Source organism: Oncorhynchus clarkii, chromosome 18 (assembly GCF_045791955.1).
Source record: "Oncorhynchus clarkii lewisi isolate Uvic-CL-2024 chromosome 18, UVic_Ocla_1.0, whole genome shotgun sequence".
NCBI lineage: Eukaryota > Metazoa > Chordata > Actinopteri > Salmoniformes > Salmonidae > Oncorhynchus > Oncorhynchus clarkii.
Genome location: NC_092164.1, coordinates 3,287,175 through 3,310,969, shown reverse-complemented (window position 1 = coordinate 3,310,969; position 23,795 = coordinate 3,287,175). Strand labels below are relative to the sequence as shown.

General features: G+C 39.4%; 3 protein-coding genes across 3 annotated transcripts in view; all 3 read left to right on the top strand.

Moving 5' to 3' along the window:
• The window catches only part of LOC139372892 (zinc finger protein 879-like), a 63,810-nt gene that overhangs the window by 15,977 nt on the left and 24,038 nt on the right, over positions 1-23,795 (top strand). The gene's annotated exons all lie outside the window — the stretch shown is intronic.
• LOC139372899 (zinc finger protein 271-like) lies at positions 202-2,722 on the top strand. Its single transcript, XM_071112757.1, has one exon. It carries the CDS (start codon positions 319-321, stop codon positions 961-963), a length of 645 nt encoding a protein of 214 aa, XP_070968858.1. The 5' UTR covers positions 202-318; the 3' UTR covers positions 964-2,722.
• LOC139372874 (zinc finger protein 883-like) lies at positions 6,598-20,587 on the top strand. Its single transcript, XM_071112727.1, has 4 exons — positions 6,598-6,683; positions 7,408-7,647; positions 17,693-17,941; positions 18,999-20,587. Exons 2-4 carry the CDS (start codon positions 7,545-7,547, stop codon positions 19,916-19,918), a joined length of 1,272 nt encoding a protein of 423 aa, XP_070968828.1. The 5' UTR covers positions 6,598-6,683; positions 7,408-7,544; the 3' UTR covers positions 19,919-20,587.

Sequence of the window (23,795 nt, the reverse complement as noted above, 5' to 3'; positions counted from 1 at the left end):
TGTATATCACACCAACTGACTGGTTCTTCTGATGTTGTTCACACAGGAGACCATGTTGAGACATTCTCTTCATCCAGAGAGCAACAGCAGGAAGGTCACAGAGCTAAGAGGTCTCACCACTGCCCACATTGTGAGGAGATATTCCCAATTATATCAAAGCTAAAAAAACACCTTAAAATACACACAGGAGAGAAGCTGTATCCCTGTACTGACTGTGGGAAGAGATTCACGACATCAAGGTCTCTGACAGTTCATCAGAGAATACACACGGGAGAGAAGCCTTACTCCTGCTCTGACTGCGGAAAGAGTTTCTCTCGAATGGGCAACTTAAAAACACATGAACGTATACATACAGGAGTGAAACCTTACCCCTGCTCTGTCTGTGGAATGTGTTTCTCTAGACTAGGTGACTTAAAAACACATGAACGTATACATACTGGAGTGAAGCCTTACTCCTGCTCTGATTGTGACAAGAGTTTCTCTCGACTGGGCCACTTAAAAACACATGAACGTATACATACAGGAGTGAAACCTTACTTCTGCTCTGACTGTGGAAATAGTTTCTCTCGACTGGGAAACTTAAAAACACATAAACGTATACATACAGGAGTGAAGCCTTACTCCTGCTCGTACTGTGGAAAGAGTTTCTCTCGACTGGGCGACTTAAAAACACATGAACGAATACATACAGGAGTGAATTCTTACTCCTGCTCTGAATGTGGAAAGAGTTTCACTCGACTGGGCCACTTAAAAACACATGAACGTATACATACAGGAGTGAAGCCTTACTCCTGCTTTGACTGTGGAAAGAGTTTCTCTCGACAGGAAAACTTAAGAAGACATGAACGTATACATACAGGAGAGAAGCCTTACTCCTGCTCTGATTGTGTAAAATGCTTCACAACATCAACTGACCTAAAAGTTCATCAGAGAACACACACAGGAGAGAAGCCTTACCACTGATCTGACTTACAGCTGAGCTAAAAGGGTCATCGAGGAACACACACAGAAGAGAAGCCTTACTTCTGCTCTTAATGTGGCAAGTGTTTCTCCAGATTGGGCAATGAAAAGACACAAAAACTGATACACACTTGAGAGAAGCCTTATCACTGCACTGACAGTGAGAGGAGATTCTACAGATTGGGCCATTTAAAGACTCCATTGTATACATAAAGGAGAGAGTCCTTGTCAGTTCTCTCAGACCAGCTGAGATTAGTCACTCAATCACTTAATTTTAATTTAATAAAATAATTGTCAACACTCTATTGCAATCCTATTGTTTCTCACTGTGAGAACTGTGCAGAGGAAAGGGAGCGTTCTAGAATGTTAGCCTTTCTTTACTTTACTGATCAGTGTGCTCCATGTCAGGTTGTGTGTTTTGTTAGCTTCTACTGTAAAGATACTGAGATCTTGGATTTGCCCTTCGGGTTGAATGTCCTCTGTGAGGCGTCTGATGGTTGACTGGGTGGGACTGCTTCCCTCTACAGTTTTCTGTGAGAATGAGCTGGTAGACACAACATACACTGAGTGTACAAAACATTAAGGACACCTGCTCTTTCCATGACAGACTGACCAGGTGAACCCAGGTGGGCTAAGGAATGAAAACACTGGACACTGGAAAATTGGAAACCTATTGCCTGGTCTGATGAATCCTGGTTCCTGCTGTTTCATGCTGATGGGAGGACTGGGGTATGGAGGAAACCACGAGGACATACATCCAGTTGTGGAAAAAGTAAACTGTCATACTGAGTGAAAATAATGAAACCTTATTTAAATCATTTTTACTTAAGTACTTTACACCACTGCATGCATCCACTCCGTGTGTCAGCATTGCAGGCTGGTGGTGTGTTGGTTGGGGTGTGTTTTCAGGGCACACATTGGGCCCCTTGATAAAAGATGAACAATGTTTGAATGCTACAGGATATCTAAAGAATATCAGGTGCCTCCCTTCACTGCAGCAGTGTATCCATCTGCAAATAGATTTATTCAGCAGGATTATGTCACAAGGCTTGTCCAGGAATGGTTCCAATAACATGACAGTGAATTCAGTTTACTGCAGTGGCCTGACGAATCACCAGATCTCAATCCAATTGTTCATCTGTGGGAGGAGATAGAACAAGCTATTCGGAGTAGAGATCCACTCCCAGCCAACTTGACACAATTGTGGGAAGCATTGGAGTCAACATGGGCCATCATCCCTGTGGAATGCTCTCAACTCCTTGGCCAGTCTATGCCCCGATGAATTGAGGGTGTTCTGAGGACAAGAGGGGGAAATATTAGGAATGTGTTCCTAATGTTTGTGCGCTCAGTGTATATCAGATAAAGATGATGTGATGATCAGTTTTCAGCTTTAGTTTGGGTGGATTATTTTATATTACTAAACAACTTTTGTTTAATGATAAACAGGCTATGAATCGACTACTTGGGTTTATGAAATGGACTACTTGTATTATTTTTGTCATTGATGATGAATGTATTTGAATAACTGTATCGAAGTTAATTGATCTGGCAGGTAGCCTAGCGGTTAAGAGTGTTGGCCCAGTAACTGAAAAGTTGATGGTTTGAAACCCGAGCCGACTAGGTGAAAAATCTGTCATTGTGCCCTTGAGCAAGACAATTAACTCTTATTTGTCCTGTAAGTCGCTCTGGATAAAAACATCTGCTAAATGACAAAAATGTAATGAAAAATAATGTTTGTACATGAATTCGTGCTGGGAAACCACTTTTTTTCTCATGTGTATAATAAAATAAAATGTTTTTGGTGAAATACAACATTACTGCTTTGTTTATCCTGGCCAGAGGGACAGGACCATAGTAGGCTAGAGCAGCTAAGTTAGTGTTAACGTTAGTTAGCATGCAAGTATCCAGGCAGAGTTGCTAATGTTAGCCGAGAGAAAATAGTTTGCGACATTAACAGAAACGAATAATTCATATATCAACCTTATCAAATTACAAACGTTTTCAAAAATGTTGATTCTTACAATTATCCTTGTGTCCTTGTTACCGTCTTGAGGAACAAATGTCGGGTGAATGACTTGCTTTTTCTGCTTCTCCCAGTTTTGAGGCACGACGGTTATAAATTGTAATAAATTCCGTTGTGAAATTGTAAACTAATTATTTGAAATTACAGGTTTTTACATTTACATTTAATTATTATTATTTTATTTTTTTACATTTTACAATTACATTTTTCAGTCATTCTGTCTATATCAGAACATCTAACAATATATTCGTTTTTTTAACATTTTAAATCAATATATTTTATTATATTGTGTATATTATGTTGTGTATATCATTTCGGAGCAAGGCACCTATTAAAGATGTTATATCTGGAGTTTCGTTGGATATTGAGGTTCATCGTCTTGAGCAGAAGATTCCAGGAGTGGTTGGAGCACTAAACCCTGTAGTAGATGGAAAGAAGGAAGAAAGTCAATCAGTTTTACTGTTGTTTGAAGAACAACCGCCTACTTCTGCCTACTCCCGAGGTAAAGTTGGTTTTGTATTCACACATTCTGACATTCAACAGATATTCGCCAAAAGCCATTTGAAATTGTAAAAATCAATAACTAATTAATTGATTGTCACAGAAATATAAAAATTCTATAAATGCTTAGCATACTTTACAACCTTTGTTTTGAATAAAAAAATCCTGTTTTGATTTGATGAAAATATATAAAATCTTAAATGCAATTTTAAAGCTGTTTAAATCAAATAACTAATTCACCCTTTATCACAGAATGATCGAAAGAGATATGATTCATTCTATAAATGTATATCGTCTTTGTTCAACCTTTGTGTTGAATACAAATTCCAGTTTAGATTTTATCGAAATATTTCAAATCTATAAAATGCCATTCTTGTAATGTTTTATACGTTTTTTGCTAATGTGTGCCTTTTTTACTATACGATTTATATTGGCTGAATACTCAACTATGATGAACACCTCAGTTATGTGTGCTTCTATCAGGGTTGTGGTCATATGCATGTCAATTTAGCAAAAATCCAATTCAATTTGAAAATGTTCCTAATTGCAAAAGCATGTAACAGAATTCGGGTATTCCAGAACTGTAATTTACATGTAAATAAACATAACCCTGTTTTATGTTTTTAATACTGAAGATAGAATGCTCTGTGTGCCAGCGATGGTACCATTTAGCTTTTCTGGGGATGACAAAGAAGGACTTCAACAAAGCCAAAATATAAAAGTATTGTAAGGGGCCTCTTTGCTGTTAAATTAGAGACGTATAAATAAATGATTGTTAACTACTTTAAAAGGTGGAACTGTTGCACTAAAAATACAAACATTGATTTGGCATACAATTTAAGATGGTAAACATTGATTTGACATACAGTTTAAGATTGTAAACATTGATTTGGCATACAATTTAAGATTGTAAACATTGATTTGACACAATTTAAGATTGTAAACATTGATTTGACACAGTTTAAGATGGTAAACATTGATTTGACACAATTTAAGATGGTAATCATTGATTTGACACAATTTAAGATTGTAAACATTGATTTGACACACAATTTAAGATTGTAAACATTGATTTGACACAGTTTAAGATGGTAAACATTGATTTGACATACAATTTAAGATTGTAAACATTGATTTGGCATACAATTTAAGATTGTAAACATTGATTTGACACAGTTTAAGATGGTAAACCAGGTAGGCTAGTTGAGAACACCTTTATTTAACCAGGTAGGCTAGTTGAGAACACCTTTATTTAACCAGGTAGGCTAGTCGAGAACACCTTTATTTAACCCGGTAAGCTAGTTGAGAACACCTTTATTTAACCAGGTAGGCTAGTTGAGAACACCTTTATTTAACCAGGTAGGCTAGTTGAGAACACCTTTATTTAACCAGGTAGGCTAGTTGAGAACACCTTTATTTAACCAGGTAGGCTAGTTGAGAACACCTTTATTTAACCAGGTAGGCTAGTTGAGAACACCTTTATTTAACCAGGTAGGCTAGTTGAGAACACCTTTATTTAACCAGGTAGGCTAGTTGAGAACACCTTTATTTAACCAGGTAGGCTAGTTGAGAACACCTTTATTTAACCAGGTAGGCTAGTTGAGAACACCTTTATTTAACCAGGTAGGCTAGTTGAGAACACCTTTATTTAACCAGGTAGGCTAGTTGAGAACACCGTTATTTAACCAGGTAGGCTAGTTGAGAACACCTTTATTTAACCAGGTAGGCTAGTTGAGAACACCTTTATTTAACCAGGTAGGCCAGTTGAGAACACCTTTATTTAACCAGGTAGGCTAGTTGAGAACACCTTTATTTAACCAGGTAGGCTATTTGAGAACACCTTTATTTAACCAGGTAGGCTAGTTGAGAACACCTTTATTTAACCAGGTAGGCTAGTTGAGAACACCTTTATTTAACCAGGTAGGCTAGTTGAGAACACCTTTATTTAACCAGGTAGGCTAGTTGAGAACACCTTTATTTAACCAGGTAGGCTAGTTGAGAACACCTTTATTTAACCAGGTAAGCTAGTTGAGAACACCTTTATTTAACCAGGTAGGCTAGTTGAGAACACCTTTATTTAACCAGGTAGGCTAGTTGAGAACACCTTTATTTAACCAGGTAGGCTAGTTGAGAACACCTTTATTTAACCAGGTAGGCTAGTTGAGAACACCTTTATTTAACCAGGTAGGCTAGTTGAGAACACCTTTATTTAACCAGGTAGGCTAGTTGAGAACACCTTTTTTTAACCAGGTAAGCTAGTTGAGAACAAGTTCTCATTTGCAACTGCGACCTGGCTGATCAATCACTGAATGAGTTGATTTCTTCATCTTGAAATGCAATATTTGAGATTTTATGTATTTCTATCAAATCAAAACTGGAATTTCTACTCAAAGCAAAGGTTGTAAAAGTATACTAGACATTTATAGAATAAATCATACATAGTTTGGCGTTTCTGTGACAAACGGTGAATTAGTTATTGATTTATACAGTTTTATATGACATTTGATAGATTTAATGCGAGACTTTTATAGAATAAACCATATCTATTTTTGTTTCTGTGACGATCAATGAATCAGTTGATTTTGGCAAATGAATGTCTGAACATAAAACCAACTTTACCGAGGTCTGCTTCCTCCTTGTGATTTTTAAAACTTTATTTAAGAAAATATTATCATTTACAATGACGGCCTACTAAGGAACAGTGGGTTAACTGCCTTCTTCAGGGGCAGAATGACAGATTTTTACATTGTCAGATCAGGGATTCGAGCCAGCAACCTTTCGGCTACTGGCCCAAAGCTCTAACCGCTAGGCTAACTGTGATGCTAGGATATATGAAACCCAGTGTGAGCTATTGTGAATAAGCCACTGCAGTTATGAAATTGATAAACGAATGGCCATGTTTCAAGTGTGTGCCGACGGAATATTTTTTGTATTTATTAGGATCCGGATTAGCCGCTGCAAAAGTATCAGAATTGTTCACTTCTCTCATTGACTTGTCAAACCCCGGCTTGGTCCGCTTCACAAGCGTTCTCTGAAGTCTCGCGTTGTTACGTCTCTGGGTTGAGAAACTGGTAGTGGGGGAAGAGGAAATTACAGGAAGTTCCGCGCAGGCGCACATCATTCTTCAGAATAAAGGATACGCCAGAATTGTGTAGTCAAGATGACAACTTATTTTTCCGTTTCAAATGTATTACTACTGGTATGTACGTTATAATATCGAAAGAACATTTCATAACATGCTAGGTAACAATTACGTCAATGTATTATCACGTTTGATAAAGGTTTTATGTGTTATTTTTTGTGTCAAACCGCGTGAGTGAACGTGATAACTTGTCACATATAGACTTTAGGTTAGTCTGAGTGAATGAATATCTTTTCGTCAAGGTAATTTCATTAAGGATCAATTGTTTTAGATTTCTGGGTTCGTTTAACATGTCGTTTTTGTGTAGAATTCACGAGCTGGTAAAATGGCGGTTTCCACTCGGTCTGCATCAACGGACTTCAGTGCAGGCAGTGAGGGTGCAGCAGAGAGACAATTTTACGTTTTCACTACTGTTTTGGAGCTAAATGTAATGATTATCAGTGAGTCATGTGAATTCAGGAAATCTTCTATAGATTAAGTGCATTTACAGTTGTGTAGCCTAATTTAAAGTCTATACTTTGTCTAATGTGAATCAATTAATGTTTTGTCAATGCTTAGCTACCAGATCTATTGAAATGAGATCAGTACTTGACTTGGACAGGAGCTCATCAGAGCTGAGTACCGTCACCTCAAATTTCTACTGTTTGAGCTCATGTTCCTCTTATAGAATATTAGCTCAACAGTATTGTGGAGTTCCTGAACCTAAGCATAAAGAAAGTGCCAGAACTGTGAAGACTAACTTTTTGTGTCTGTTTCTCTTTATTACAACTGGCCGACTCAGATTAAGTCTGAGGCCGGTAACATCAACAGTGAGGACAAAACCCAACCTGCCTCTCTCCTTCGACACTGAGTTCAAACCTACAATCACTGGTTCCTGATTGTAACAGTGGAGTCCAGTTTGCACTGCAGGATCCAGAGATGGCATCAGTGAAGCTGGAAGACTGCAGTCAAACACTGGAGCTGAATGTCAACATTAAAGATGAAGAAGAGGAGGAGAAGATTGCGAAATCTGTTTCTCATGGTAAGAGCAGGTTCTATCTACCTACAGTGGGGAGAACAACTATTTGATACACTGCTGATTTTGCAGGTAGAGGTCAAATTTTTATCATAGGTACACTTCAACTGTGAGAGATGGAATCTAAAACAAAAATCCAGAAAATCACATTGTATGATTTTTAAGTAATTAATTTGCATTTTATTGCATGACATAAGTATTTGATACATCAGAAAAGCAGAACTTGTTTCCTGTAGTTCTTGACCAGGTTTGCACACACTGCAGCAGGGATTTTGGCCCACTCCTCTATACAGACCTTCTCCAGATCCTTCAGGTTTCAGGGCTGTCGCCGGGCAATACGGACTTTCAGCTCCCTCCAAAGATGTTCTGTTGGGTTCAGGACTGGAGACTGGCTAGGCCACTCCAGGACCTTGAGATGCTTCTTACGGGGCTACTCCTTAGTTGCCCTGGCTGTGTGTTTCGGGTCGTTGTCATGCTTGAAGACCCAGCCACGACCCATCTTCAATGCTCTTACTGAGGGAAGGAGGTTGTTGGCCAAGATCTGCGATACATGGCCCCATCCATCCTCCCCTCAATACGGTGCAGTCGTCCTGTCCCCTTTGCAGAAAAGCATCCCCAAAGAATGATGTTTCCACCTCCATGCTTCACGATTGGGATGGTGTTCTTGGGGTTGTACTCATCCTTCGTCTTCCTCCAAACACGGCGAGTGGAGTTTAGACCAAAAAGCTCTATTTTTGTCTCATCAGACCACATGAACTTCTCCCATTCCTCCTCTGGATCATCCAGATGGTCATTGCCAAACTTCAGATGGGCCTGGAGATGCGTTGGCTTGAGCACGGGGACCTTGCGTGCGCTGCAGGATTTTAATCCATGAAGGCGTAGTGTGTTGCTAATGGTTTTATTTGAGACTGTGGTCCCAGCTCTCTTCAGGTCATTGACCTGAAGAGAGCTGTAGTGCAGTTCTGGGCTGATCCCTCACCCTCCTCATGATCATTGATGCCCCACGAGGTGAGATCTTGTATGGAGCCCCAGACCGAGGGTGATTGACCGTCATCTTGAACTTCTTCCATTTTCTAATAATGGCGCCAACAGTTGTTGCCTTCTCACCAAGCTGCTTGCCTATTGTCCTGTAGCCCATCCCAGCCTTGTGCAGGTCTACAATTTAACCCTGATGTCCTTACACAGCTCTCTGGTCTTGGCCGTTGTGGAGAGGTTGGAGTCTGTTTGATTGAGTGTGTGGACAGGTGTCTTTTATACAGGTAACGAGTTCAAACAGGTGCAGTTAATACAGGTAATGAGTGGAGAACAGGAGGGCTTCTTAAAGAAAAACTAACAGGTCTGTGAGAGCCGGAATTCTTACTGGTTGGTCGGTGATCAAATACTTATGTCATGTAATAAAATGCTAATTATTTAAAAATCATACAATGTGGTTTTATATATTTTTGTTTTAAATTCTGTCTCTCACAGTTGAAGTGTACCTATGATAAAAATTACAGACCTCTACATGCTTTGTAAGTTGGAAAACCTGCAAAATCGGCAGTGTATCAAATACTTGGTCTCCCCACTGTAAGTGTGTGTTGTTCATTCCAACTTCCCTCTGCATGAAATGTTGCAGTCGAACTGTTTCAATGAGAAGGTAGATGGTATTTCATGCTACTGACTAGAGGTCGACCGATTATGATTTTTCAACGCAGATACCGATTATTGGAGGACCAAAAAAAGCTGATACCGATTAATCGGCCGATTTAAAAAATAAATAAATAAAAAAAAATAAAAAAAATAAAATAAAAAAAATAAAAATAATAATAATAATATATATATATATATATATATATAAATTTAAAAAAGAAGAAAAATGTGATTTATTCGTAATAATGACAATTACAACAATAGTGAATGAACACTTATTTTAACTTAATATAATACATCAATAAAAATACATTTAGCCTCAAATAAATAATGAAACATGTTCAATTTGGTTTTAGTAATGCAAAAACGCTAAGTGTTGGAGAAGTAAAAGTGCAATATGCGCCATGTAAAAAAAGTTAACGTTTGAGTTCCTTGCACAGAACATGAGAACATATGAAAGTTGGTGGTTCCTTTTTAACATGAGACTTCAATATTCCAAGGTAAGAGGTTTTAGGTTGTAGTTAATACAGTATTTATAGGACTTTTTCTCTCTATACCATTTGTATTTCATACACCTTTGACTGTTGGATGTTCTTTTAGGCACAATAGTATTGCCAGTGTAACAGTATCGCTTCTGTCCCACTCCTCGCTCGTACCTGTGCTCGAACCAGGAACACAACGACAACAGCCACACTCGAAGCAGCGTTACCCAATGTCGTGGAAATTTCCTTAATTACCAAATGATGAGAGAGCAAATCACACACGAGTCAGAGTTATGCTTAATCTTCACCTTTAATAATAATTAAGCTTTTGCAATAGCATTTTGACTTTTAACAGTTCAGTATCTCTAATGAAAAGTTGAGAGTGCTCAACATAATGGCAAATGGGTTCCTTTATAGCAAAGATCCACCCCCTCCCTAGACGACATGACAAAACACAGGTCTTAGGAACTTACACAAATAAAGACTTTACAACTGAGAGGAGTATCCCCAAAGAAGACAGAGTTGGCTATAAATTATCGTTCAGTTAGGTCTCCTAAACAAAGCTCTTATCTCGTCCTTGGTACAAAATGGTACCAAGACATAGATAGAACCAATTCTAAATACAACCAATCCTGGACAAACTCACGGAGAGGAGAGTGACCCTATAGGTCAACAAAGAGGGAGCATAGAATGATTCCAGACACTGCCATCCTCCTCTCCCCGATGGGAAAAGTAGGGAGTGACTGGCACACAGACACAGTGGAGCCAAAGATATGTTTACACATGATGACACCTTGACCTCTCCCTTCTCTGCGGACCATGCAACTTAGTCTTGACATAGAACAGATAACTGCCAATGGCCACCACTATAGTACAACAAAACACATTCTTATGAGAAATAATTCATAAGCATATCATGAAAATAAAACATCTTATCTATGTTACCCAACTAATTCTGATTATTCCCCAACACCATCGCTCCACAAAAGCCGCGGCCCTTGCAGAGAAAGGGCAATAACTACTCCAAATCTCAGAGCGAGTGACGTTTGAAAGGCTATTAGCGCACACCCAGCTAACTAGCTAGCCATATCACATTGGTTACACCAGCGATTAGGCTGATAGGCTTGAAGTCATGTGCTTGCAAAGAGCTGCTGGCAAAACGCACAAATTAATTATAACATAATAACACACAGAAATACGAGCCTTTGGTCATTAATATGGTCGAATCCGGAAACTATCATTTCGAAAACAAAACGATTATTATTTCAGTGAAATATGAAACCGTTAGGGATACCACCCATTAGATAAAATACCTAAGTCTAAATATTATTGTTACATTGCACAACCTTAAATGTTATGTCATAATTACATACAATTCTGGCAGATTAGTTCGCAATGAGCCAGGTGGCCCAAACTGTTGCATATACCCTGACTCTGCGTGCAATGAATGCAAGAGAAATGACACAATTTCACCTGGTTAATATTGCCTGCTAACCTGGATTTCTTTTAGCTAAATATGCCGGTTTAAAAATATATACTTCTGTCTATTGATTTTAAAAAAGGCATTGATGTTTATGGTTAGGTAGTCGTCCAACGATTGTGCTTTTTTCGCAAATGCGCTTGTGTTAAATCATCCCATGTGTCGTTATAACTAGTGATTATGATAGATTGATTGTTTTTTTATAAGATAAGTTTAATGCTAGCTAGCAACTTACCTTGGCTTCTACTGCATTCGCGTAACATGTAATCAGGTGGTTAGAGCGTTGGACTAGTTAACTTTAAGGTTGCAAGATTGGCTCCCCCAAGCTGACAAGGTGAAAATCTGTCGTTCTGCCCCTGAACAAGGCAGTTAACCCACCGTTCCTAGGCCGCCATTGAAAATAAGAATGTGTTCTTAACTGACTTGGTGAGTTAAATAAAGGTATACAATAATTTTTTTTAAATCGGCGCCCAAAAATATCAATTTCCGATTGTTATGAAAACTTGAAATCGGCCCTAATTAATCGTCCATTCCGATTTAATCGGTCGACTTCTACTACTGACACTTGCATGGTTTGACACCAGTATTGCCAGCATTTGTTTTATTCACTGGTCTATCTGGAGTGATCAGAGAGTAGACTTAAGGAAGTGAAGTAGACAAACTGCCAGTGTTTTAAAGTTCTATGAAATTAGTCTGTGTAGTTACTAACCCTTGTGACAGTGAGAGGATGAAATAGCTCATCATTTTCTTGACTTGAGATACCTTTAGAATAGTTTTATTCCCATTTTGTATTGCACAGTCTACTGAAATGAATACGTACAGGTAGCCTAATGGTTAGAGCATTGGGCCAGTTACCGAAAGGTTGCTGGATCGAATCCCTGAGCTGACAAGATAAAAAAAATATATATGTAATTCTGCCCCAGAGCATAGCAGTTAACACACTGAACCCCGGGCGCTAGAGATGTGGATGTCGATTATGGCACCTCTCTGATTCAGAGGTTGGGTTAAATGTGGAAGACACACTTCAGTTGAATGCATTCAGTTGTACAACTGACTAGGTATCCCCTCTCCCATTCAGAAAGAATTTAGACCACTTGACCTTTTCCTTGTTTTGTTACGTTACAGCCTTATTCTAAATGTATTAAATAAAAAATGTTCCTCATCAATCTACACACAATACCCCATAATGACAAAGCAAACACGTTTTGGAAATGTTTTCACATTTTATTATAATAAAACAGAAATACCTTATTTATATAAGTATTCAGACCCTTTGCTATGAGACTCAACATTGAGCTCAGGTGCATCCTGTTTCCATTGGTCATCCTTGAGATGTTTCTACAACTTGATTGTTGTCAACTTGTGGTATATTTATTGATTGGACATGACTTGGAAAGGCACACACCTGTGTAGATAAGGTCACACAGTTGATAGTGCATGTCAGAGTAAAAACCAAGCCATGAGGTTGAAGGAATTGTCTGTAGAGCTCCATGAAAGGAAAAATTCACAAGCTGGTAAAATGGCGGTGCCCAGTCTGTCTGTTTCAACGGAGTACAGTGCAGGCAATGTGGATGCATCAGAGGGAGACAATTTTTACGGTTGCACTACTGTTTTGAAGCTAAACGTTGTGATTATCGGTTTTCTACATGTGTAATAATATTCAGACACAATTGTCCGTAGAACTCCATGAAAGGATTATGTCGAGGCACAGATCTGGGGGAGGGACCGATCTGGGGGAGGGACCGATCTGGGGGAGGGACCGATCTGGGGGAGGGACCGATCTGGGGGAGGGACCGATCTGGGGGAGGGACCGATCTGGGGGAGGGACCGATCTGGGGGAGGGACCGATCTGGGGGAGGGACCGATCTGGGGGAGGGACCGATCTGGGGGAGGGTACCAAAACACTTCTGCAGTGTTTATTTTATTTAACTAGGCAAGTCGGTTAAGAACAAATATTTTTTTTACGATGACTGCCTACCCCAGCCAAACCCCTAACCCGAATATGCTGGGCCAATTGTGCGCAGCCCTATGGGACTCCCAATCACGTCCGGTTGTGATATAGCCTGGAATCGAACCAGGGTCTGTAGTGACGCATCTAGCATTGATGCAGTGCCTTAGACTGTTGCACCACTCGGGAGCCCCTTGAAGTGTTGAAGATCCCCAAGAACACAGTAGCCTCCATCAATCATTATTTTTATATATATATATATATTATTTATTTATTTATTTATTAGTTCCAAGTAGAACAATTACAGAAACACTTCTTTTCTTTTTCACGCCCCCCCCCCCCCCCCCCCCCCCCAACACGAGGATTGACGAACACGAGGATAGACGAACATAACAACCAAACAAATAAATAAAAAGTGCAATATGCAGTTGTAGATAATGTAGATTACGCTTCGACTAGAGCCAATATTCACATACATTATTTTGAATATACAGATTTGCAGTTCCAATGCTTCTAAACTCTGGGGCTTTCTTTTTCACTAAAGAAGTACATTTTTCAAGAGCCAGGCATGACGTTGATTATTTTTACCAATGACCAAGTGAGGGGGAACTGACATACTTCCAGTGGAGAGCAATTGAACGTCTAGCTTGTAATAGACAGAGGTCAAAAAATGTATTTTCTCTCCTATGTAAAGAATTATTCTCTGGGTAAATATTTTGGAGGCATATTTTATGGATTAATGGTATTGGGGTAGAGGCCATCTCAGAGATATAGCGCAGTACTGAGCTCCAAAACGTTTGTAAATCAAATTGATTTATAAAGCCCTTCTTACGTCAGCTGATATCTCAAAGTGCTGTACAGAAACCTAGCCTAAAACCCCAAACAGTAAGCAATGCAGGTCTAGAAGCATGGTGGCTAGAAAAAAACTCCCAAAAAGCACAGAACCGAGGAAGAAACCTAGAGAGGAACCAGGCTATGAGGGGTGGACAGTCCTCTTCTGGCTGTCCCGGGTGGAGATTATAACAGAACATGGCCAAGATGTTCAAATGTTCATAGACAACCAGACAGGAAGATCATGTCAGTGACGCACCCCTCCTAGGGACGGCATGGAAGAGCACCAGAAAGGCAGAGAATCCCAGTGGAGAGAGGGGAACCGGCCAGGCAGAGACAGCAAGGGCGGTTCATTGCTCCAGTGCCTTTCTGTTCACCTTCACACTCCTGGGCCAGACTACACTCAATCACAGGACCTACTGAAGAGATGAGTCTTCAATAAAGACTTAAAGGTTTAAAGGTTGAGACCGAGTTTGCATCTCTCACATGGGTAGGCAGACCATTCCATAAAAATGGAGTTCTATAGGAGAAAGCCCTGCCTCCAGTTGTTTGCTTAGAAATTCTAGGGACAGTAAGGAGGCCTGCGTCTTGTGACCGTAGCGTACGTGTAGGTATGTACGGTAGGACCAAATCAGAAAGATGGGTAGTAGCAAACCCATGTAATGCTTTGTAGTTTAGCAGTAAAACCTTGAAATCAGCCCTTGCCTTAACAGGAAGCCAGTGTAACTCAGCACATTCCCACAGGCAATGATACAAGGTGCCTAAATGTGTGTTACATTTAACACACAGGTCTGGGGTATTGGGGTCAAATTTGTGGAGCTTAACAAGGGTGATATATGTTCTCATTATCCAATTGTATTGCAACAATCTCAGGCGGGTGTTTATTGTCTGTATCTGAGCTCTACAGCATATCATACCCCAATACACTGTACATATCCAGAAGTGGACCTAGAAGTTTGTCGTTAAATATCTATTGGGAGCCCATCTGAACCTGCCTCTTTACCTCCATATTGAAAATAGCGTCAGATTTCTACAGGATCCATTGATAATTGTCCTTGTTAATTATGAATTGCATTAATGGCTCGGTCCGAATTTAACATCTTCATGTGCCAGGCCAGCAATTTATCAGGGTTTTCACCATAATCATAGGACTGTCAAGGATCAGGCCTGTTCAGAAAATCTCCTGTGTGGAGGTGGTGAAGAGAGTTATAGGGGCAAGAGGCCACAGTTCTATAGAAGATATGGAGGTGGATGCACCTCAACCAGTTGTAAATGTTGTACGTCAATCAAGTGATCTGGATACACTTGTTGTGAAGGAGGTGGATTTTGTAGCATTTATAACCACAGTTATTAATTTTACTTCACAAGAAGTCCAAGAAGCTGGACATCATTATATCTGCAGCTGAGAAGTTTTTGGGACTCCAAGACTACAAGGACTACTGTCACCAGATAATGTTCTGCTCTTACAGGATCCTTCTCAGCCTGTGTAGGGACCTGGTTAGAACATAAAAGCAGGCTGATTTAGTTTAATAAAAATTGTGTTATTGATAGTTTGTATGATTTTTTTAATTAATACTGTATACACTTAACAAACAACCGCAACATGTAAAGTGTTGGTCCCATGTTTCATGAGGTGAAATAAAAGATCCCAGAAATGTTACCGGCACACAAACTTGTTTCTCTCAAATGTTGTGCACAAATTTGTTTACATCCCTTTTAGTGAACCATTCTCATTTGCTAAAATAATCCATCCACCTGACAGGTGAAACATATCAAGAAGCTGATTAAAAACTTCTTAGGGCTGCAATCCCGTTAACGGGATCGATATGACAACAGCCAGTGAAAGTGCAGGGCGCCAAATTCAAAACAACAATCTCATAATTAAAATTCCTCAAGCATACAAGTATTTTACACCATTTTAAAGATACAATTCTAGTTAATCCAGCCACAGTGTCTGATTTCAAAAAGGCTTTACAGCGAAAGCACCACAAACGATTATGTTAGGTCACCACTAAGCCACAGAAAAACACAGCCATTTTTTCCCAGCCAAAGATAGGACTCACAAAAAGCACAAATAGATAAAATGAATCACTAACCTTTGATGATCTTCATCAGATGACACTCATAGGACTTCATGTTACACAATACATGTATGTTTTGTTTGAAAAAGTTCATATTTATATAAAAATAAATCTACATTTACATTGGCGCATTACGTTCAGTAGTTCCAAAAACATCCAGTGATTTTTGCAGTCACATTAATTTACAGAAATACTCATCATTAAATGTTAATGAAAATACAAGTGTTACACATGGAATTATAGATATACTTCTCCTTAATGCAACCGCTGTGTCAGATTTTAAAAAAAGCTTTACTTGTCGGCCAAAATCCATCTCGTTCCATCTTCTCCCATTGCCTGCCCGTGAGCTTCCTCTCACTACCATATTTGGTAGTGAGTGGAAACGCTAAGCGGATTCTTCACATTTATACATCTGGTGAAATATCTGTCTCATTGTTCTATATGTGGCTGCACTGTGGTAGTGGGGGAACAGGAAGTTCCAGGCAGGCACCATTCTTCAGAATAAAGAAAACGCCAGAACTGTTATGTGAAGAAGATAATCTTTGTGTCAGTTTCTATGTATTACCACAGGTATGTAATAGCAGGTTTAAACTTCCTATTATCGGAAGAACATATCATACCATGCGAGGTAACATCCGTTAAGGTATTAACACGTTTGATTTGTTATTTTTGTGTCAAACCAAGTGAACGTGAAACTATTTTAAGTCACACAGGTAGAAACTTTGGGTTTGTCTGAATGGATGGACATGATTGCTTCATGGTAATTTAATAAAAAATCAATTTATTTTAGATTTCTGAGTTTGTTTAGCATGTTATTGGTTTTGTATAAAATTCACGAGTTGGTAAAATGGCGGTGCCCACTGTCTGTGTTAACGGACTTCAGTGCAGGTACAGAGACACAATATCACAGTTGCGCTACTGTTTTGAAGCTAAATGTAATGATTATCAGTTTTCTACATGTGTACTAATATTCAGAAACATTAAGTTATCTTTATCTATAAATGTTACTATGGTGTGAACGGAAACACTATTTGATTTTTATGTAAAATAATACAGTGAAGACAAGGTTATTCAGGAAAATGGTACATAGTGCTGCCTAAAACATACTGCAACCTTGTACTGAATGTATTTGTCATTTCTGCATTTATGTGAATTTGGGAAATTTACTATAGATCAAGTTCACTTACATTGTGTAGACTAATTTTAAAGCGCGTACTTTTTAATTCATGTTTTGCTATTAATGCTTACCTACCAGATCTATTGAAATGAGATCAGTGCTTGACTTGGACAGGAGCTCACCAGAGCTGAGTACCGTCACCTCAAATTTCTACTGTTTGAGCTCATGTTCCTCTTATAGAATATTAGCTCAACAGTATTGTGGAGCTCCTGCACCTAAATATAAACCATATTTTTAGAGAATAAAGAAAGTGCCAGAACTGTCAAGACAATAGCTTTTGAAAAAACAGTACCGGCACCTATTTCAGTCAAAGTCAAGCACTGAATTAGATAATTGAACAAGAAGAAAAATATTTAATAGAGAGTGAAGAAAGTGCCTGAACTGTCAAGACAACTTTGTGTATGTTTGTCATTGTTACTACAGGACGACTAGAATTATGTCTGAGGCCGGTAACATCAACAGTGAGGACAAACCCAGCCTGCCTCTCTCCTTCCACACTGTGTCCAAACCTACATTCACTGGGTCCTGATTGTGACAGTGGAGCCCAGTTTTCTCTGCAGGGTCCAGAGATGGCATCAGTGAAGCTGGAAGACTGCAGTCAAACACTGGAGCTGAATGTCAACATTAAAGATGAAGAGGAGGCGGAGAAGATTGGGAAATCTGTTTCTCATGGTAAGAGAAGGTTCTATCTAACTAAGTTTGTTGTTCGTTCCAACTTCCCACTGTGTATGAAAGGTTGCAGTAGAACTGTTTCAATGACAAGGTAGATGTTATTTCATGCTACTGAGACTTGGTGGTTTGACACCAGTATTGTCAGCATTTGTTTTATTCACTGGTCTATCTGGAGTGTTCAGAGAGTAGACTAAAGAAGTGAAGTTGACAAACTGCCAGTGTTTTAAAGTTCTATGAAATGAGTCTGTGTAGTTACTAACCCTTGTGATAGTGAGTGGAGGATGATATGGAATGAGTCTGTGTAGTTACTAACCCTTGTGATAGTGAGTGGAGGATGATATGAAATTAGTCTGTGTAGTTACTAACCCTTGTGATAGTGAGTGGAGGATGATATGGAATGAGTCTGTGTAGTTACTAACCCTTGTGATAGTGAGTGGAGGATGATATGAAATGAGTCTGTGTAGTTACTAACCCTTGTGATAGTGAGTGGAGGATGATATGAAATGAGTCTGTGTAGTTACTAACCCTTGTGATAGTGAGTGGAGGATGATATGAAATGAGTCTGTGTAGTTACTAACCCTTGTGATAGTGAGTGGAGGATGATATGAAATGAGTCTGTGTAGTTACTAACCCTTGTGATAGTGAGTGGAGGATGATATGAAATGAGTCTGTGTAGTTACTAACCCTTGTGATAGTGAGTGGAGGATGACACGCCCCTTTTTAGCTTTCATCTCTTACCCACTTTTAGAATAGTTTTATTCCCCTGTATTGTACAGCCTACTGATATGAATACATATGTCACCCAGTACAGACAGAAGAGGACCGGCCACCCCTTTGAGCCTGGTTCCTCTCTGTTTCCTCCAAGGTTCCTGCTTGCTGGGGAGTTTTTCCTGGCCGCTGCTTTTACATCTGCATTGCTTGCTCTTTGGGGATTTTAGGCTGGGTTTCTGTGAAGTACTTTGTGACAACTGCTGATGTAAAAAGGGCTTCATAATATTGATTTGATTGACATGTATATCACACCAACTGACTGGTTGTTCTGATGTTGTTCACACAGGAGACCATGTTGAGACATTCTCTACATCCAGAGAGCAACAGCAGGAAGATCACAGAGCTAAGAGGTCTCACCACTGCCCACATTGTGATGAGATTTTCCCAATTCTATCAAAGCTAAAAATACACTTAAAAATACACACAGGAGAAAATCTTTATTCCTGCGCTGACTGTGGAAAATGCTTCACAACGTCAACTGAGCTAAAAGTTCATCAGAGAACACACACGGGAGAAAAGCCTTACTCCTGCTCTGATTGTGGGGTGAGTTTCTCTCGACTGGGCCACTTAAAAAGACATGAACATATACATACAGGAGAGAAGCCTTGCTTCTGCTCTGACTGTGGGAAGAGTTTTTCTCGACTGGACCTCTTAAAAAAGCATGAACTTATACATACAGGAGAGAAGCCTTACTCCTGCCCTGACTGTGGAAGGAGTTTTTCTCGACTGAGCCACTTAAAAAAACATGAACTTATACATACAGTAGTGAAGCCTTACCCCTGCTCTGACTGTGTAAAATGCTTCACAACATCAGCTCAGCTAAAAGTTCATCAGAGAACACACACAGGTGAGAAGCCGTACTCCTGCTCTGACTGTGGAAAGATTTTCTCTCAACTGGGCCACTTAAAAAGACACGAACATATACATACAGGAGTGAATACTTATGCCTGCTCTAACTGTGTGAAATGCTTCATTACATCAACTGATCTAAAAGTTCATCAGAGAACACACACAGGAGAGAAGCCTTACTCCTGCTCTGACTGTGGAAAGAGTTTCTCTCTACTGGGCAACTTAAAAAGACATGAACGTATACATACAGGAGTGAAGCCTTACTCCTGCTCTGATTGTGGAAAGAGTTTCTCACAAATGGGCCAGTTGAAAAGACACCAAGCTAAACATAAAGGAGAGAAGACTTACCACTCGTAATGTGGCAAGAGTAACTCAAGTGAAAGTCACCCAAGTAAAATACTACTTGTGTAAAAAGCTGAAATTATTTGGTTGTAAATATACTTTTATTTATCAAAGTAGAAGTATGAATCATTTCAAATTCCTTAAATTAACCTCTGGGTGTCCCTAAACCGGGACGGTTGTTGCTAATGTGCGCTAATGTGACTAGAATGACGTTGAATCCAACAGCCAACTTTCTGGGACATAGACATGTCTTATATGGGCAGAAAGCTTAAATTCTTGTTAATCTAACTGCGGTCACCAATTTAACAGTAGCTGTTACAGTGAAAAAAATACCATGCTATTGTTTGAGGAGAGTGCACGACAATAAAATAACTTATCACGGCAACTGGTTTGATATATTCACCTCTGAAGGTAAATAATGTACTTACATTCAGTAATCTTGCTCTGATATGTCATCCTGAGGGTCCCACAGATAAAATGTAGCATAGTTTTGTTTGATAAAATACATTTTCATGTTCAACTGTAGGAACTGGGTTCTACATTTTGAACCCCTGCTGTCTCTGGCTCCACACCCACCCATCAAGATGTGTGAAGGTTAGTGTATAAGATAATGATCCGTCATGTATGACATTCCTGGGAGTGTGTAAACTTAATTTATTTAATACCATAGCATTTGTATATGTTCTCTATAGTTATGTACTTAAATGACCAACTCCTGGCAGACTTGATACAGTCCAGTAATGTAATTCTTCACTGCATCAGTCAAACTGTGCACACACACTGCTGCCATCTGGTGGCCAAAATCTAAATTACATCTAGACTCCTTTCTGAAAGTATGGCCTTTCTCTTGCTTTTCAAAGATGATAGAAAATAAAAACACAGGTTTTTTTGCTTGTATTATTATCTTTTACCAGATCTAATGTGTTATTCTCCTACATTAATTTCACATTTCCACAAACTTCTAATTGTTTCCTTTTAAACGGTCTCAAGAATATGCATTTATTTGCTTCAGGTGCTGAGCTACAGGCAGTTAGATTTGCGTAGGTCATTTTAGGTGAAAATGTCACCAAAAAAATGGGTACGATCCTTGAGCTTTTTAAGTGAACCAGACGACACAATTGTGTTGTTTTTTTATATTACAGATAGCCAGGGGCTCAGACTCCAACACTCAGACATCATTTACAGATAGCCAGGGGCTCAGACTCCAACACTCAGACATCATTTACAGATAGCCAGGGGCTCAGACTCCAACACTCAGACATCATTTACAGATAGCCAGGGGCTCAGACTCCAACACTCAGACATCATTTACAGATAGCCAGGGGCTCAGACTCCAACACTCAGACATCATTTACAGATAGCCAGGGGCTCAGACTCCAACACTGACATCATTTACTAACGGAGCATTTGTGTTTAGTGAGTCTGCCAGATCAGAGGCCGTGGGGAGGACCAGGGATGTTATCTTGATAAGTGCATGAATTGGACCATTTTCTGTCCTGCTAATCATAAAAAAATGTAATGAGTACTTTTGGGTGTCAGGGAAAATGTATGGAGTAAAAAGTACATTTTCTTTAGGAATTTTTGGGAAGTAAAAGTTGTCAAATATAAATAGTAAAGTACAGATACCCCCCAAAAACGACTTAGGTAAAAACTAAGTACTTTACACCACTGCATGCATCCATGCCGTGTGTCAGCATTGCAGGCTGGTGGTGTGAAGGCGTGGGGTGTGTTTTCAGGGCACACATGGGGCCTCTTGATAAAAGATGAGCAACGTTTGAATGCCACAAGATATCGAAACATCATTGCCAATCAGGTGCCTCCCTTCATGGCAGCAGTTTATCCATCTGCAAGTTGTTTTTTTCAGCAGTATTATGCCACAAGGCTTGTCCAGGAATGGTTCCAAGAACAGCTCACTGAATTCACTGTAATTGTTCATCTGTGGGAGGAGATGAAACGAGCTATTCAGAGTAGATCCACTCCCAGCCAACTTGACACAATTGTGGGACGCATTGGAGTGAACATGGGTCAGCGTCCCTGTGGAACACTCAACACCTTTGACAGTCTATGCCGTGGCGATTTGAGGCTGTTCTGAGGACAAAGGGGGGTGCAACTCCATATTAGGAAGGTGTTTCTGATGTTTTCTACTCTGTGTATATCAGAAAAGATGGTGTGATGATTAGTTTGGGTGGATTCTTTTATATTACTAAATAACTTTTGTTTAATGATAAATGTAGAGCTTGTATGTATATTATGTATTTTTTAGTGTTTCCTGTTTGACCCCAGGAAGAGTAGCCGCTGGGGATCCTAATAAAATACTAAATGTATCAGATATTGATGACGTGTTGATCAGTTTTCACCATTAGTATTTTAATGAATGTTTCATTCAATGTGTTTCTATGGGATATAGTAGAAAAGGCCAAATTCTGTATTTTATCAAATCATTTTTAATCCTGTTTATACCTAATGTCCTAAAATACTAAATCAATTATCTAAACAATCCATGGTATGACCTTCTTAAAACAATTCCACATGTTAGCATAGTATTGTAATGCATTATTAGTCTTTTTATGGTGCCAAAGTCCAGGGACAGCATTACCACCACGATCCAATAATGACCCAGTTACTATTGGGGGAATGGAACCAGAGGGGAAGCTTGTGTTACCTTTCTCACACCACTACAGTATTCATTTCAACAGACCTTTTCCACGACCCATTGTTAGAGCTCAATATATACCCAAGACTATATAGAGGGTCAGACTGTTGTAATGCCCAGTTGATTATGTAAATAGTATTGGAGAACTCTGGTATTGATGGTCCATTTGAGGGTGTTTCATTGATATGAATGTTTAGAGTGAAAGAGCTGTGACCTCACGTGTGATGGTCCACATCTACCAGAACCTTTCCTATTGGGTTAGTAAGCACCACCGCATTTTAGGAAGCCATTGTTCAAAATGTGATCATACACACAGTAACAATGGGAGGGGGTGTGGCCTGCATAAGGGAGGAGGTTGATCTCAGACAGAGTTGACAGATTAACAGTGAGGACAAACCCAGCCTGCCTCTCCTTTCACACTGCCTTCCAAACAGATTCTAAACCTACAGTCACTGGGTCCTGATTGACAGTGGAGACTTGTTGCACTGCAGGCTCTAGAGATGGCATCACTGGACAGGTCTCCATTGAAACCAGCTCTAGAAAAAAAAAAAACATTTTTCAAAAACAATCATTGCAACGTGATGGAAATGACAGATACAGAGGACATTTTTCTAAAGATCCACAAATGTTTGATCCGTTCGAACAGCGGCAGGAAAACATTGAAGAACCACAGTGCAATGCTGCGAAGGTGTAAGAAAGGCGCTGCCAAAATCAGAGATTCATCTCCTGAGTAAACACCACAAATCTTGAGCACACACTTGAATACATACCTCGTCCCCTGAATACAAACCAAGTCATTTTACATACAGGACTTCAAACTGTAAAATAGATATAATATTTTGAATCATCCCACTTTTTGCTGTGTACTGCAGTGTTTCCCAATCCTGGTCCAGGGGACCCAAAGGGGAATGCTTTTTTTGTTTTTGCCCCTAACACTCACACACTGGATTCAACTAAACAACTCAAGCCTTTGAATTGAATAAGGTATGTGAGTGTGAGGGCAAAAACACACATGTACTCCCCTTTGGACCAGGATTGGCGAACACTGCTGTACTGAAAGTCCTCCATCTACAGAACTTCACTGTTGACATGCACATTATTTGGATTGTTTACAGGGCGATGAAACCAATGTGTACATTTGTAATTTGATTGAACTATCCCTTTAATTAGGGTTCCTTTGGAGTTACATTTAGTTAGAGATGCATTTTCTCTAAGCCTGTGCTATAAATAAACATGTTA

What these genes read in the sequence shown, in the direction of transcription:
- LOC139372874 (XM_071112727.1), top strand. Translation starts at nt 7,545, where the DNA reads ATGGCATCAGTGAAGCTGGAAGACTGCAGTCAAACACTGGAGCTGAAT. An exon ending in TGCGAAATCTGTTTCTCATG is followed by an intron (nt 7,648 to 17,692) that starts GTAAGAGCAGGT and finishes TTGTTACTACAG; the next exon opens with GACGACTAGAATTATGTCTG. An exon ending in TGGGAAATCTGTTTCTCATG is followed by an intron (nt 17,942 to 18,998) that starts GTAAGAGAAGGT and finishes TTGTTCACACAG; the next exon opens with GAGACCATGTTGAGACATTC.
- LOC139372899 (XM_071112757.1), top strand. Translation starts at nt 319, where the DNA reads ATGGGCAACTTAAAAACACATGAACGTATACATACAGGAGTGAAACCT.